The 16,699-nt window shown below is 39.7% G+C and overlaps 1 protein-coding gene across 4 annotated transcripts in view; it reads right to left on the bottom strand.

The window, feature by feature from the left end:
• The window catches only part of exoc6 (exocyst complex component 6), a 54,685-nt gene extending 48,931 nt beyond the window's left edge, over nt 1–5,754 (bottom strand). For 2 of the 4 annotated variants that reach the window (XM_056770647.1, XM_056770646.1), the window contains exon 1: nt 4,903–5,044. In XM_056770647.1, coding sequence (XP_056626625.1) covers nt 4,903–5,000 — 98 coding nt within the window. In that variant the 5' untranslated portion in view covers nt 5,001–5,044. Of the gene's footprint in view, nt 1–4,902; nt 5,045–5,582 lie in introns of those variants that run through there. The other 2 variants (XM_056770644.1, XM_056770645.1) reach the window with 2 other exon arrangements.
• Nucleotides 5,755–16,699: the final 10,945 nt, after the last annotated feature.

Genomic DNA, 16,699 nt, shown 5'->3' on the forward strand with positions numbered 1-16,699 from the left:
CCTCACAAATACACACACACAGTCTCCTCTTACAACTCAAACACAACATACACACACACTCTCCTCTTACAACTCAAACACAACATACACACACACACACACACACACACACACACAGTCTCCTCTTACAACTCAAACACAACATACACACACACACTCTCCTCTTACAACTCAAACACAACATACACACACACACTCTCCTCTTACAACTCAAACACAACATACACAAACACTCTCCTCTTACAACTCAAACACACACACACACAGCCTCCTCTTACAACTCAAACACACACACACTCTCCTCTTACAACTCAAACACACACACACACAGCCTCCTCTTACAACTCAAACACACACACACTCTCCTCTTACAACTCAAACACACACACACACAGCCTCCTCTTACAACTCAAACACACACACACTCTCCTCTTACAACTCAAACACACACACACACAGCCTCCTCTTACAACTCAAACACACACACACTCTCCTCTTACAACTCAAACACACACACACACAGCCTCCTCTTACAACTCAAACACACACACACTCTCCTCTTACAACTCAAACACACACACACACAGCCTCCTCTTACAACTCAAACACAACATACACACACACACTCTCCTCTTACAACTCAAACACAACATACACACACACACTCTCCTCTTACAACTCAAACACAACATACACACACACACTCTCCTCTTACAACTCAAACACAACATACACACACACACACACACAGACAGTCTCCTCTTACAACTCAAACACAACATACACACACACTCTCCTCTTACAACTCAAACACACATACACACAGCCTCCTCTTACAACTCAAACACACACACACACACAGCCTCCTCTTACAACTCAAACACACACACACTCTCCTCTTACAACTCAAACACACACACACACAGCCTCCTCTTACAACTCAAACACACACACACACAGCCTCCTCTTACAACTCAAACACACACACACACAGCCTCCTCTTACAACTCAAACACACACACACACACACAATGATGTCATCATGTCTTTGTGCACAGATTCATATTAACATGTATGTCTGACTCTCTTTGTGTAATATAATCATCTGCCGTCACACATCTATGATGATGCTAAAGGACCGTTCTTGTCATTTCAAACGTGTATATGAGTTTCATTCTGCCACAGAACACAGAACAGAACCCGTTGACTTCTATTGTGAAGACAAAAGATGACAGTGTTTCATATCTCTTTAAAGCTGTGAAAATACCCACAATGCCGCTGTGTTTTTATCTGCTTGTACTGTAAGTTATATTGCACATAGGAAACACAACTGTCTGTTACCATTGTCACAAATACTGTCTCTGTATAAGCGTCCCCGTGAATTTGTAACTAAACTGATGAAACAGAAAGGATGGAATGAATGCAGAAACGTGGTTTGGAAACTCTTCAGCAGGAAGGGGACGGGCAGGGCGGGGCGGGGCTGTGTGAACCCACCAGAGGTCCAGTTAACCGAAAATTCTCCGTCATTGACGGATTTCCACTCATAAATTCCTCGACCATTCAGGAAACCCCACACAGGATCAGAGGAGACTCAGCAGAGCCACATGAGACGGGGGGGGTGTTTAATCAAGACCACTAGGGATGTAACCATTCACAATTCTGATCTAAGATGCGATTATTCACAATTTAAGCCCAATGCACATTGAGTCTGAAGTTTGGTCCAAATTGTATACGACCTCACGTTGTGTCAATCATATTTACACACTTACTCTGATATTTTCATGTCATAAAAAAATCGGAATTGGTTTTGAATTTTCTGCATTTTCTAATGATTCACAGACACCGTACAAATGAGAGCAAAATACAATAAAAAACGCATACGAAAATTTCGTACTGTATGTGACCTTTACTCACGATTTATTTTTACAAAATTAGTTCAAACAAATTAGAAATGAACAACTTGCCTTGCATTATTTCTTAAACGCTTCATGTTTCTTTGTAAATTAAAATTAAGTTTTAAATAACAAAACTAAACAGCAATTTTAAACCAAATTAATAATAAAAAAGTATCTTTCATATAAACAAACTAATACTGTCTGTGCTATTCTTGAATTTTTTGCATTTCAGAAATATTAGCATGACCACGTTTATGTTTGCAGCGCACACAGCGGCCCCTGCTGTTCAAAACATGTATTGCGATTCAGTTCACACCACAGATTTGAATCGTCACACATTTATAATTGATTTTCAACCGGCTCACAGCGAATCATTACATCCTTAAAGACCACTATGACGGCCCACCAGCTTCTCATTTGTTCTCCATAGTTTTGAACTGAAAATCTTTTTTCATTTTTCATAATATCACAGCGATCTCTAACGTTGTGTGTGGAGTTGTTTCTGGATCTGATTCTGCAAAGCGTCCATCTGTCATTCATCTTGCTCTCGTCACGCTCTCATACACACACACAGACGCGCACACACCAGTGGTGAGGTGTTTACACACTTTATTCCTTCAGAGAGAGATAGTGACTAGCGTCATTGTGATAAACCTTCACTTTCAGTGAGTGGAGAAAAGTCTCTCTGGATCTTCTCCTTTCATGACCTAACAGCAGCTTAAAGTTACTTTTAAGTGAATAAATGAATGATTATAAAACAGCGTACAAGCACCTGTTACTGACTAGACATGAACATCTGTCTGTCATTAGTATTTTATATCTGACAACAGAAACTTTCAATATGTAAACGACTTTGGCTTTATTGGCTATTCAAATACAGTAAGTTCAAAGAACGCAGGTACGTCACAAACATGCTAAGAGCACGTAATATCACATTGCATCATAGTGACGGGAAAAATAGATTATGACAGATTTTTTACAAACCTGTCAGTAAAAATGACAGACAATAAAAAAGTCCAGCGCAACCTATGGTACCGATACCAACACACAACTGACAGTGAGCCGCTATGATTCTGATCAGGCAGCAGCGGCAGTAGAATTCATCCGGTTCAGAGTTATTCTACAACTGAAATCATTTTACAGACATTATTTTAAAGTAAAAAAACTACAAAGTATTTGTGTTATGAAATGTTTCTCTGTTTCACTGCACATCCATATTTAATAAATCAACAATAAGCCACTTTATTATCACATCATGTGAGACAAAAGGCATCATGAACTCCTCACAACTCCACTTATCTCTCATATTAAATCAGAGGTTTAGTGTTTGTTCTGTGTCAGTGAGGCACGGCTGCTGTCAGCGTCTCATTTCAATCTCATCTTGTGCACACAGACACAAGAGAAGCTCATTTCTCAAACACCAGCGCTCATACTGTATGTGAACAACACATCTGATGTGTACATCTACATCATGTGAAATATATTTGTTGTTCATTTGGATAAAGTGTGTGTTAAAGTGTCATGTTTATTAACACCTGATTGATTTATGAATAAATGAACGTTTTGAAATGAAGGTCACATTGAATAATCATGACGAGTACATGAAAAACACTCACAATCTGACAAGAAGAATATGGATTCAAATCATGAACTTGTGCTTACATCAAGAGAAAAGAGCTAATACTTCAGTCATGTACTATAACATCTGTCTCACCTTCATCATCATCATCATCACCACACTCTGTCTATACACATCAATAACAACTAAATGTGTCCTTAAAGTGATAGTTCACCCAAAATGTTTTATTCTGTCATATTTTCCTCTCCCTCTTGTCATGTTAAACGTGAATGACTTCCTTTCTTCCGCAGAACACAAAAGAAGATATTTTGAATAATGTTCATACTAGAGCAGCGGTAGCAGCCATTGACTTCTATTGTATGGACACAAAACCAATGCAGATCAATGCCTCCATCACTGTTCAGTTAACAACATTTTTCAAAATATCTTCTTTTGATATTCTGCGGAAGAAAGAAAGTGATACAGCTTTGACATGACAAGAGGGAGAGGAAATGATGACAGAATTACCATTTTTGGGTGAACTATCACTTTAACTTGAGCTCTGGACATACATGTAAACCTGTCTCTCTCTCTCTCTCTCTCTCTCTCTCTCTCTATATATATATATATATATATATATATATATATCTCGTTTGAATATATGAATATACTGAATGTCATGTAGATTAGATGTGAAGTGTCAGATGATGAGATGAAGAAGAGCTGAATATACGCTTGACCTCAGTATTGGATTACATCTGATGTCAATGACCATCATGACGCTTGATGCATCAGAACAGAACTCATATCCCGTCTCTGTCCCTCACAGTGTCACTCGAGCATGGCAAAGGTCATGGGTTCGAGCCCCTGGGAACACGCATGTGTACAGATTGAAAGCAATGCACGTCACTCGAGAAAAGCACTTGGCACGTGTAACGTATACATGACGACGACGATGATGATGTCATGACACACTGAATCTGCTGAGACACACCCACATGTATGACGTCAGCTCTCACCTGAACATAGACGAGAAATCAATTCATGATGTTGGATCGCGCGCACACACACACCTGCACCACATTCTCACACTGATGAAACGTCACGTGACCTGCTGCTTCACCTCTGTGACGTTACATCACCCAAGCACACACATGATGACCGATTCATAATTACTGACATACAGCAACATGCAGCACATCACACGATCAGTCTGACCGAGATCACACGACACATGACACTCGTGTGAGAAAACACAAACTCACGCCACAGCAGATCAGACGAGAAACTCGATCAGCGGATCATTGAATAGATGTGTCAGTAATGTCATACAGTCCTGTGAGCATTAGCAGACAAAGGCCTGTTTACATGCATCTAACCGCAGGACACCTCGACACGTCACCATCACCGTTAAACGTTAAACACAAGCACGTCGCGTCCGTGTCTCACCGTAACGTCGGGCCCACGCAGGCCGTGTCCGTGCTCTCGATCTCCTGTAAGATCCGCTCATGTTCGGTGACGGTCTCCAGACTTTCGCTGTCCGCCATGATGGCGCGATCGTCATTGACAATACCGACAGAGATGCCGTGACACGCCGCCACCGACAGAGGGCGCTGTAACCCTGCGCAGTCACGCACGCACGCGCCGATGTGTCATACGTCAATGACGCCGCCATATTGGGGAGGGCAAGACGCACCAGTTAAAAAATTTGAAGTCGCAGATGAAATATTTTAGATTATAGACGCCTCCACAGCTTAAAACTGAGAAAATTGAATCAAATTCAGTGCTTGACAAGAGTCAGTTTTCTGCCAGTTAATATGTTCTATGTCGAACTGTTGGGATCATAAATACACTGAGTGGAGTAAACCATTGAAACGCTTTTGTGCTTCTTTTCAAGTAAATAATCTGGGTTGAGTTTCAGTCTTATTTTACAGTAAATACATTGTACATAGAACAGGACTGTAAAATAAAGTGCTACAACATATATTTAAATTGTTCAATTGTGGATAAATTGTGTGAAAACTTAATTAAGCTATTAACCAACAAATACACAGAAATACATCAAAATATATAAAATGTTAAATAATTTAAAGTTTTATTTAACCTTTTATAAAAAAAAATGACTTTACCCTAAAGATGTTTCTAAGGGCAGATCTACAGATTCAAGTTCTGCAAAAACATTTCCATAGAGCTTTTCTTCTCTGTTGTCGTCTTCTTGAGATTTGGGAGATTTCAAACCACAGCCGGTGTCAGACATGTCTGTTTCTCTCAATGTGTCTCTGTGTGTTAACTTTACAGCAGAACACACACACACACACACACACACTGAGCTCAGCACAAAACTGCAGAGGAAAAGACAGACCTTGTGATCTCCAGAACTTTGAATCCAACAAAACAGACATGAGGGCTGTCCTGTTAAATATTTCCCAATTGTGAATTGAACTGCAGTTTTATAAACTGACGCAAACACTGAAGTGTATATAGAGTAGACCTAGTCTAATCTTTAAAGAAAGTTTTACCATGTTGTGTGAAATCTGACTTTACACACATTTGTTACAAAACACTGTTGTGTGTTAACTTCCTATGTGTATGACACAAACAAGAAGAGGTTATGACATGACTCACAGGAAACAACCTTGAACAAAGAGATAAAACTCAATCCTACATCATATACTTGAGTTTCTGACTTTAGGATGAAAGAGAGTGAGAGAGAGAGAAAGAGAGAGAGAGTGATAGAGAGAGAGATAGAGAAAGAGAGAGAGAGAGATAGAGAAAGAGAGAGAGAGAGAGAGAGACAGAGAGATATATAGAGAGATAGAGAAAGAGAGAGCAAGAGGTAGAGAGAGAGAGATAGAGAGAGAGATAGAGAAAGAGAGAGAGAGAGATAGAGAAAGAGAGAGAGAGCGAGAGATAGAGAAAGAGAGAGAGAGAGATAGAGAAAGAGAGAGAGAGCAAGAGGTAGAGAGAGAGAGAGAGAGAGATAGAGAAAGAGAGAGAGAGATACAGAGAGAGAGCGAGAGATAGAGAGAGAGAGTGATAGAGAGAGAGATAGAGAAAGAGAGACAGAGAGATAGAGAAAGAGAGAGAGAGAGAGAGAGAGAGAGAGAGAAAGAGAGAGAGAGAGAGAGATAGAGAAAGAGAGAGCAAGAGGTAGAGAGAGAGAGATAGAGAGAGAGATAGAGAAAGAGAGAGAGAGAGATAGAGAGAGATAGAGAAAGACAGAGAGAGCAAGAGGTAGAGAGAGAGAGAGAGAGAGAGATAGAGAAAGAGAGAGAGAGATACAGAGAGAGAGCGAGAGATAGAGAGAGAGAGTGATAGAGAGAGAGATAGAGAAAGAGAGAGAGCGAGAGAAAAGAGAGAGAGATACAGAGAGAGAGAGAGAGAGAGAAAGAGAGAGAGTGAGAGAGAGAGAGAAAGAGAGAGAAAAGAGAGAGAGCGAGAGATAGAGAGAGAGAGTGATAGAGAGAGAGATAGAGAAAGAGAGAGAGCGAGAGATAGAGAGAGTGATAGAGAGAGAGCGAGAGGTAGAGAGAGAGATAGAGAAAAGAGAGAGAGATACAGAGAGAGAGTGAGAGAGAGAGAGAAAGAGAGAGAAAAGAGAGAGAGTGAGAGAGAGAGAGAAAGAGAGAGAAAAGAGAGAGAGCGAGAGATAGAGAGAGAGAGTGATAGAGAGAGAGATAGAGAAAGAGAGAGAGCGAGAGATAGAGAGAGTGATAGAGAGAGAGCGAGAGGTAGAGATAGAGAAAAGAGAGAGAGATACAGAGAGAGAGTGAGAGAGAGAGAGAAAGAGAGAGAAAAGAGAGAGTGATAGAGAGAGAGCGAGAGATAGAGAGATAGAGAGAGCGAGAGATAGAGAGAGAGAGTGATAGAGAGAGAGTGAGTGATAGATATAGAGTGAGAGAGAGTGATAGAGATAGAGAGAGTGAGTGAGTGAGTGAGTGAGTGAGAGAGAGTGAGTGAGTGAGAGAGAGTGATAGAGTGAGAGAGATAGAGAGAGAGAGAGTGATAGAGAGAGAGCGAGAGATAGAGAGAGAGCGTGATAGAGAGAGAGTGAGTGATAGATATAGAGTGAGAGAGTGATAGAGATAGAGAGAGTGAGTGAGTGAGTGAGTGAGAGAGAGTGATAGAGATAGAGAGAGATAGAGTGACAGAGTGGTAGAGGTAGAGATAGAGAGTGAGTGAGAGAGAGTGGTAGAGATAGAGTGAGAGAGATAGAGAGAGTGATAGAGATAGAGTGCGAGAGATAGAGAGAGTGATAGAGAGAGTGAGTGAGTGAGTGAGTGAGAGAGTGATAGAGATAGAGTGCGAGAGATAGAGAGAGTGATAGAGAGAGTGAGTGAGTGAGTGAGAGAGAGATAGAGAGAGAAAGAGAGAGAGAGAGAGAGAGAGAGAGAGAGGGAGAGAGAGAGAGATAGACTTCAGCTCTGAAAGAAAAAACTCAGACATCCTCATCCTACAGGAGACATGGAGTAGAGGAGACGGACCCACTGGTCGCCCTACAAACTACAGAGAATTCATCATTCCATCCGTCAAACTGCCTGGTGTCACCCAGGGAAGAGACTCAGGCGGAATGCTGATCTGGTATAAATCTGAATACGCCCACTCAATAAAAATGACTAAAACTGGCCAGTTTTACACATGGATAGAAATCAACAAGACCATCACTTCAACAGATAAGAATATCTTCCTGTGTGCAACCTACATCCCTCCAGCAGAGTCACCCTACTTCAATGAGGACAGTTTCACGATCCTGGAAGAGGAGATCAACTACTTTCAGTCACAGGGCAATGTTCTGATCTGCGGTGACCTAAATGCCAGGACAGGTGAAGAATCAGACTCGGTTCACTCCAAGGGAGACAAACACATTCCAGGAGGAGATGTCCTTTCCATACCTACACATACACAAAGACTGAACTACGATAAAACAACAAACAAAAATGGATTAAGACTTCTCCATCTTTGTCGCACACTGGGTCTGTACATGGTCAATGGACGACTACGAGGAGATTCATACGGTAGGTACACCTATAGTTCTAAGCTGGGTAACAGTACGGTAGACTATTTCATCACGGATCTGAATCCTAACTCCCTCAGAGCGTTCACAGTTAGCCCACCATCCCCATTGTCAGATCACAGTAAAATCACTCTCTACCTCAATAGATCCAAACCTAACACAGAGGCATCAAAACAAACCCCTATCCATACCCTAAAACAAACTTTCAGGTGGAAACAAAATTGCGAAGATACATACAAAAGCATAACTCGTGAACCAAAAATTCAAATCCTACTGAATAAATTCCTCGATACCCCATTTCCACACGATAGTGAAGGTGTAAATTTAGCAGTAGACAGGATTAACCAAATTTTTACAATATCTGCAACCCTATCTGACCTAAAACCCACTAACACAAAACCAAACAAAAAGCCTGTAAATGAGAAATGGTTTGATAAGGAGTGTAAAAACCTTAGAAAAGAAGTAAGAATTCTATCAAATCAGAAACACAGAGATGCTGACAATGTAAACACACGCCAACTCTACCATGAAAAAGTTAAACAATATAAGGAAACACTAAGGAAGAAAAAGAAACAAGATACACAAAACCAGTTAAAAGCAATTGAACAATCTCTAGAAACAAATCGCTTCTGGGAACATTGGAACACACTTAACAAACCCCACCATGAAGATCTTCCCATTCAGAACGGAGACGTATGGATAAAGCACTTCTCAAACCTCTTTAGTAAAATAAACAAGAACCATGAACAAACTAACCTACACAACAAACTATGCACTCTGGAGTCAACAATTAAAGATTACCAAAACCCTTTAGACTAACCAATTACACTCGCTGAGCTAGAACAAAATATACCAAAACTTAAATCCCAAAAAGCAAGTGGTATCGACGGTATCCTAAACGAGATGATTAAACACGCAGACCAAAAACTTACACTCGCCATCCTCAAACTGTTTAATATCATCTTTAGTACAGGTATATTTCCCACAGTCTGGAACCAAGGTCTCATAACTCCAATCCATAAAAGTGGAGACAAATTCGACCCTAATAATTACCGCGGAATATGTGTAAACAGTAATCTAGGTAAACTCCTCTGTAACATTATTAACAGCAGACTTATCCAATATCTAAACAACCAAAACATCCTGAGAAAATGCCAAATTGGTTTCCAACCCAAATACCGCACATCCGATCATATATACACTCTTCGTACCTTAATTGACAAAGAAACAAACCAAAATAAAAGAAAGCTCTACTCATGCTTTGTCGACTTCAAAAAAGCTTTTGACTCAATCTGGCATGAGGGACTTTTTCTTCAGTTGATTCAATGCGGCATCGGAGGAAAAACCTACGACATCATCAAATCAATGTACACCAATAACACATTTGCAGTTAAAATTGGCAACAAGCACACAGATTTTCTCTCCCAGAGTCGTGGAGTGAGACAGGGCTGTAGTCTAAGTCCTACACTATTTAACATTTACATCAATGAACTAGCTGGAGCTCTAGAACAGTCACCAGCACCCGGCCCGACCTTACAAGACACCGAAGTGAAATGCCTCCTGTTTGCAGACGATCTGGTGCTGCTGTCACCCACAAAAGAAGGTCTACAGCAACATCTGGACACCCTGCACACTTTCTGCCAAACATGGGCCCTATCGGTTAACCTTAAGAAGACTCGAGTCATGATATTCCAAAAAAAGCCCAGTAGCCAAAATCAACATCACCGTTTCAAACTAAACAACGTGCCCCTAGAACACACCAAGAACTACACATATCTTGGTATAAACATTAGTAACACCGGAAACTTAAACAAGGCTGTGAATGACCTGAGAGACAAGGCACGAAGAGCCTTTTACACCATCAAAAAGAATATCAAAATTGACATCCCAACCGTAATCTGACTGAAAATAATACAATCAATTATAGAACCAATCGCGCTGTATGGAAGTGAGGTTTGGGTTCCTCTCGCCAACCAAGAGTTCACCAGATGGGACAAACACCCAATAGAGATTCTGCAAACAGAAATGTGTAAAAACATTCTACGGGTTCAGAGAAAAACTCCAAACAACGCCTGCAGAGCAGAATTAGGACTGTATCCTCTAATCATTAAAATACAAAAAAGAGCTTTAAAATTCTACACACACCTTAAGAACAGCGACACAGACACACTCCATCACAAAGCCTTAAGTCATCAAGAGCTGAGCCCAGAGAGAAACCCCTTCATCCAACTGATCTCACAACTAACTCTACAACCCCAAACATGCCCAAGTCAACCCCAAACCCCAGCCAGACTAAACCAAATGATCAAAAGACAAAAAGAGAAATATCTCAAACACTGGACAGAAGCAAAAGCTCAGCAAAGTAAACTGGAATGCTATCTGTCACTAAAGAGAGAATATAAAGTGTCAGAATACCTCACAAGCGTATCAGACCCTAAACTAAGAAAAGTGTTGAGCATGTACAGACTCAGTGATCACCAGCTCACTGTAGAGACGGGCAGACACAGACACACATGGACACCGAGAGAAGAGCGACTGTGTCCACACTGCACACACAATCAAGTGGAAACAGAGCTGCACTTTCTCCTCTCCTGTCCCAACTACACACACATCAGAGAAACATTCTTCCCCCAGTTTACAAACTTACACAAAGACTTTGACCAGTTTCAACAAAAGGACAAGATCTCATACATACTGGGAGAAAAGTCAAGAAGCTCAAACCTGCTGCAAGATATGTCAAGTCCTGCCATGACCAAAGAACAACCAGCACAACACAACACAACACTGACAGGACAACACACACAAACTGACACTGTCACCCTCATTGAGAACTTTAATTAAAACTCTTTTTCTGTTTATATTGAGATGTATATATATAGATTTTTACTTATAGACTTTTAATTTTATTCTATTTTATTTTTGATCTTAATCTGTATTTCTGCATGTTTATATTTAATCTTGTGCTTTGGCAATGTAAATTTTCTTTTATCATGCCAATAAAGATCCTTTGAATCTTGAATCTTGAATCTTGAGAGAGAGAGAGAGAGAGAGAAAGAGAGAGAGAGAGAGAGAGAGAGGGAAAGAGAGAGAGAGAGAGAGAGAGAGAGAGAGAGAGAGAGAGAGAGAGAGAGAGAGAGAGAGAGAGAGAGAACAATTATCCCAATAAGATTTACTGGTGTTCTGTCTTTATTTCTTACATATCATTTGTTGAATTGAACAGGGGTGTAAATATAATTTTTCTTAAAATTTCTTAGTTTTTTTTCTCAGTTAAACTAGAATCACATTCACTAGGTGTCATTACACTAACACATACAGTTCTGTTTCATGTTTCATCTCATTATTTACTTAGGAACACAATTCAAATGTTCTAATCTAATATAAACTAGAATAACTATATTGAATGAATGAATATACACTATTAAACTCATAAACTGAATGTGTAAAAATGAGTAAAGAATCATACTAATAAGAAGGATAACACATGCACACACACACAGATCGCATTGAAGAAATTATTTATAGATGTAAGATTCTCCATACATTGAGCAGAATGTAAAACATAAGTAGTTTAATATTTCAGATTCTTTTGGTTGTTTTCATGAATTAGATGAATGTGGAGACTCAAAAGCATTACTTGGGTTATTTTGTTAATAGTTTGACTGAACTTGATTGATGAGTAAACTCATTTCTGACCTTCAGCTTCATTATTGAAGAAAAATATAATATTTACCAGAACTAACATTAAACACCTGAACTATCACACAAAACATCAATTATAACTAGTGGTGGGCATAGATTTTTTTTTTTAATCTAGATTAATCTAGATTAAAATGGCTCATTTGAATTCTGCCGAAGGCATTCAGAATATGTGTGCTACCCAAATAATGACTAAAAGTAAGTCTTTGAGAACGGGTTTCTCAAGCCAGGTGGTGCATTAGACCAGGGGCTCATCTCCTGTTTCCAAAATGCATCACAAACTGCTTGAGAAAGCTGTTCTACTATGATAATTGGTGATGAAAATTAAATTATGTTCAATAAGATGAATTTGTGTTTACTTCCGCATTAGCTAAGGGATGCTTTGCGTTTAGGTGGTACTTGAGACTGGAAGAGCTCCTACAGTACATTTACAGTACAAAAAATCTTATCATGATTAAACCAAAAGACAATATATTTAATGAGCAAAACCAACGCCTAAAGTTTGGGCTACTTAATATTAGATCACTAAATCCAAAAGCAGTTATTGTAAATGAAATGATCACAGACAACAGTTTTGATATACTTTGCCTCACTGAAACCTGGCTTAAGCCAAATTATTATTTTGGTCTAAATGAGTCTACTCCTCCAAGCTACGGTTATATTCATGAGCCACGTCCAGTTGGTCGAGGTGGTGGTGTCGCAACAATCTTTAGAGACTTTCTTACCGTTACTCGGAGACCAAAGGCATACATTTAAATCATTTGAAATGCTTGCGTTGAACATAACAGTTCCAAACAAAAGTAAAAAATCATTGGTCTCTCTTACATTGGTTACTGTGTATAGACCCCCTGGGCCTTACACTAATTTTCTGATAGAGTTCGCAGAATTCTTATCGGATCTATTGGTTAACGTCGATAAAGTACTGATTGTTGGAGATTTTAATATCCACGTAGATATTGATAACGATCCATTAGCTGTGGCGTTTAAAGAACTACTAGACTCTTGTGGTGTAACACAATACATCAATAGACCTACTCATCGCCTTAATCATACCCTAGACTTGATTATATCTCACGGAGCCGATCTAACCAATATCGATATTATACCTCAAAGCGACGATGTTTCCGATCACCATCTTATAATATGTACACTGCGCACTGCAGAAATCAGTTGTATATCTCGTTATCGACAGGGTAGAACAATCACCTCAACTACTAAAGATAGTTTCGTAAAGAACTTGCCAGATCTGACTTCTCTAATAACCTTTCCAACGAATATAAAATTGCTCGATGACATGACCAGCAACATGGGCACTATTTTCTCTAATACATTAGAAGCGGTCGCACCTATGAAGTCAAAAAGGATAAATGAAAAGAACATAGCACCATGGTATGATAACACCACTCGCGCCCTAAAAAGAGAAACGCGTAAACTGGAGCGAAAATGGAAACAAACCCAATTAGAGGTCTTTAAAATTGCATGGAAAGAGAGTACAAACTGTTACAAAAAGGCACTAAAAGCAGCAAAAGCCGAGCACTTCCGTAACCTCATAGAAAATAACAAAAACAATCCAAGGTTTTTATTTAGTACAATTGCTAAATTAACAAACAAACAGACTCCACCTGACCTGGGTATTCCGCCGCACCTTGGTAGCAATGAATTCATGAATTTTTTTACCGAGAAAATCGAAATAATACGAGACAACATAGCTAAAACCAAACCTCCAAGTGTGTCGGAAGAATTAGTTTCAACCGTCACCCAAAAAGAAAAACTAGAGTGTTTTTCTCCTATAAATCAGGAAGATTTAATTAAAATTATTGCAACATCCAAACCGACGACATGCTTATTAGACCCCATTCCGACTACTTTATTAAAAGAGTTACTACCTGCTGTAATTGAGCCCATTTGTAACATAATCAACTCGTCAATTAATCTAGGACATGTCCCAGGACCCTTTAAACGGGCTGTAATTAAGCCTCTTATCAAAAAACCAAATTTAGACCCAAATGAACTTGGAAGCTATAGACCGATTTCAAATCTTCCGTACTTGTCTAAAATACTAGAAAAAGTAGTGTCAACTCAACTGTGTACCTTCCTACAAAATAATGACATGCACGAAAAGTTTCAGTCTGGCTTCAGACCGCATCACAGCACTGAAACTGTGCTCGTTAGAATTACAAATGACCTCCTTATTGCTTCAGATAAAGGTAACATCTAACTCTTAGTCCTGCTTGACCTTAGTGCTGCTTTCCATACTGTAGACCATAAAATACTACTAGATCGTTTACACCATTATATCGGTATTCAGGGACAGGCACTGCAATGGTTCAGATCTTACTTAACAGACCGATATCAATACGTCCATTTAAATGGGAAATCGTCAAATTTTACGCAAGTCAATTATGGATTACCACAGGGCTCGGTTTTAGGACCCTTGCTTTTCTCCATATACATGCTGCCCCTCGGCAACATTATTAGAAAACATGGAATTAGCTTCCACTGTTATGCAGATGATACTCAGCTATATATCTCATCAAGACCAGATGATTCCTTTAAGCTATCCAAACTGGCAGAGTGCATCGAGGACATAAAACATTGGATGACTAGTAATTTCCTCCTTTTAAACTCTAGCAAAACAGAAATATTACTTATAGCACCAAAATTAAGTAAACCGAATATCTCCGATTACAGCCTGCAAATTGAAAGCTGCACTGTTACTCCAACAAATACAGTTAAAGACCTAGGCGTTATATTAGACGGCAACCTGTCATTTAAAAATCACATCTCAAATATCACAAAAACAGCCTTCTTCCACCTTAGAAATGTTGCCAAATTACGAAATAGTTTATGTGTTGCAGACGCAGAAAAGCTTATTCATGCATTTGTGACCTCACGGCTTGACTATTGTAATGCTCTACTTAGTGGTTGTCCTGTATCATCAATAAACAAACTACAGTTAGTTCAGAATGCAGCTGCCAGAGTTCTTACTAGGTCAAGAAAATACGATCACATAACCCCAGTTTTATCATCGCTCCACTGGTTACCCATTAAGTATCGCATTGATTTTAAAATTCTTTTAATTACTTACAAAGCCCTGAACGGTTTAGCACCTACTTACTTAACCGAGCTTTTATCACGTTACAACCCATCACGCTCGCTGAGATCTCAAAACTTAGGACTTTTGACAATACCTAGAATAACAAAATCCACCAAAGGTGGACGAGCTTTCTCATACGTAGCACCTAAACTCTGGAATAGCCTTCCTGATACTATTCGAGGGTCAGACACACTCTCCCAATTTAAATCTAGATTAAAGACACATCTTTTCAGCCAAGCTTTCACTTAATGCATAGTTAATGAACAGCAGCTACGCTAATTATTCTCTTTATTCTCTTTCCGCCTCTGCCTCGGGATGCCCATCCCGAGGTAGGAAGAAGTTCCACCATGTCCAGACGACCGACAGATGCCCATCCCGAGGTAGGAAGAAGTTCCACCATGTCCAGACGACCGACAGATGCCCATCCCCAATTTGAGATTACGCCAGCTACAGCTGCAGACTGACTGACCATCCCAGCTCCATCTAAGGCAATTCCACCAGCTGCCAAGAGAAATATGACCATCGGACCATCCCAGCTCAGACCACTACATCCCCAACCAAGAGCAAAGACGGACTATTTGTCTTATTAATGCTGAAGTTACAATATTTGGTATTAAATGCTAAACTAAAATCACATGTCACCAGTCTGAGTGCAGCTATGACACGTCAGAGGGGATCTGGCCCTCCCGGTTGAGCCTGGTTTCTCCCAAGGTTTTTTTCTCCATTAATCAATCATTGGAGTTTGGGTTCCTCGCGACAGCAGGGCAGTGTTGGCCTGCTCACCGGGAGACTGCATTCATTCATTTATTTATTTAGAAATTAGATGTTATTTATTAGAATGAACTTACTCGTTGTATAAATACCATGCACTGTGCTGTGTTTTAACTTTTCTGTTTTTCCTGTTTGCCCCTGTAAAGCTGCTTTGAAACAATACACATTGTGAAAAGCGCTATATAAATAAACTTGAATTGAATTGAATTGAATTTACATTTAGTCATTTAGCAGACGCTTTTATCCAAAGCGATTTACAAAGAGTGAGGGAGCAACAAGAGATATGTCATACAGGAGCCATAATACATTAGATCTCAATACAAAGTTACTGGTTTCAACTAAAGCTAGACCAGTACCTGTTGAGAGAAAGTGTTTTTTTTTTTAAACCAACTGTATGTAAACCAATTCCGTACAGTTAACCAATTCCGCATTGCACAAGGTGCAAACAACCTTAGTCTTGTCGATGTTTCTATTGGGAAGCTTCTTAAAAATTAATATTCCCTGAAGCAAACCCGGCGGCTTCATAGCTGCATCCATGTTAGCACGTCACGTTTGATGCGGTAATTTCACAGTAACGTTATGTTGTGTTCAGACCAAACGCGAATGGCGCGTCAAGCGCGAGTGATTTATATGAGGTGTGATAAGTGCAAATTTGGCTACTCGCTAAG

The sequence above is a fragment of the Triplophysa dalaica genome, chromosome 17, assembly GCF_015846415.1.
Source record: "Triplophysa dalaica isolate WHDGS20190420 chromosome 17, ASM1584641v1, whole genome shotgun sequence".
Classification (NCBI taxonomy): domain Eukaryota; kingdom Metazoa; phylum Chordata; class Actinopteri; order Cypriniformes; family Nemacheilidae; genus Triplophysa; species Triplophysa dalaica.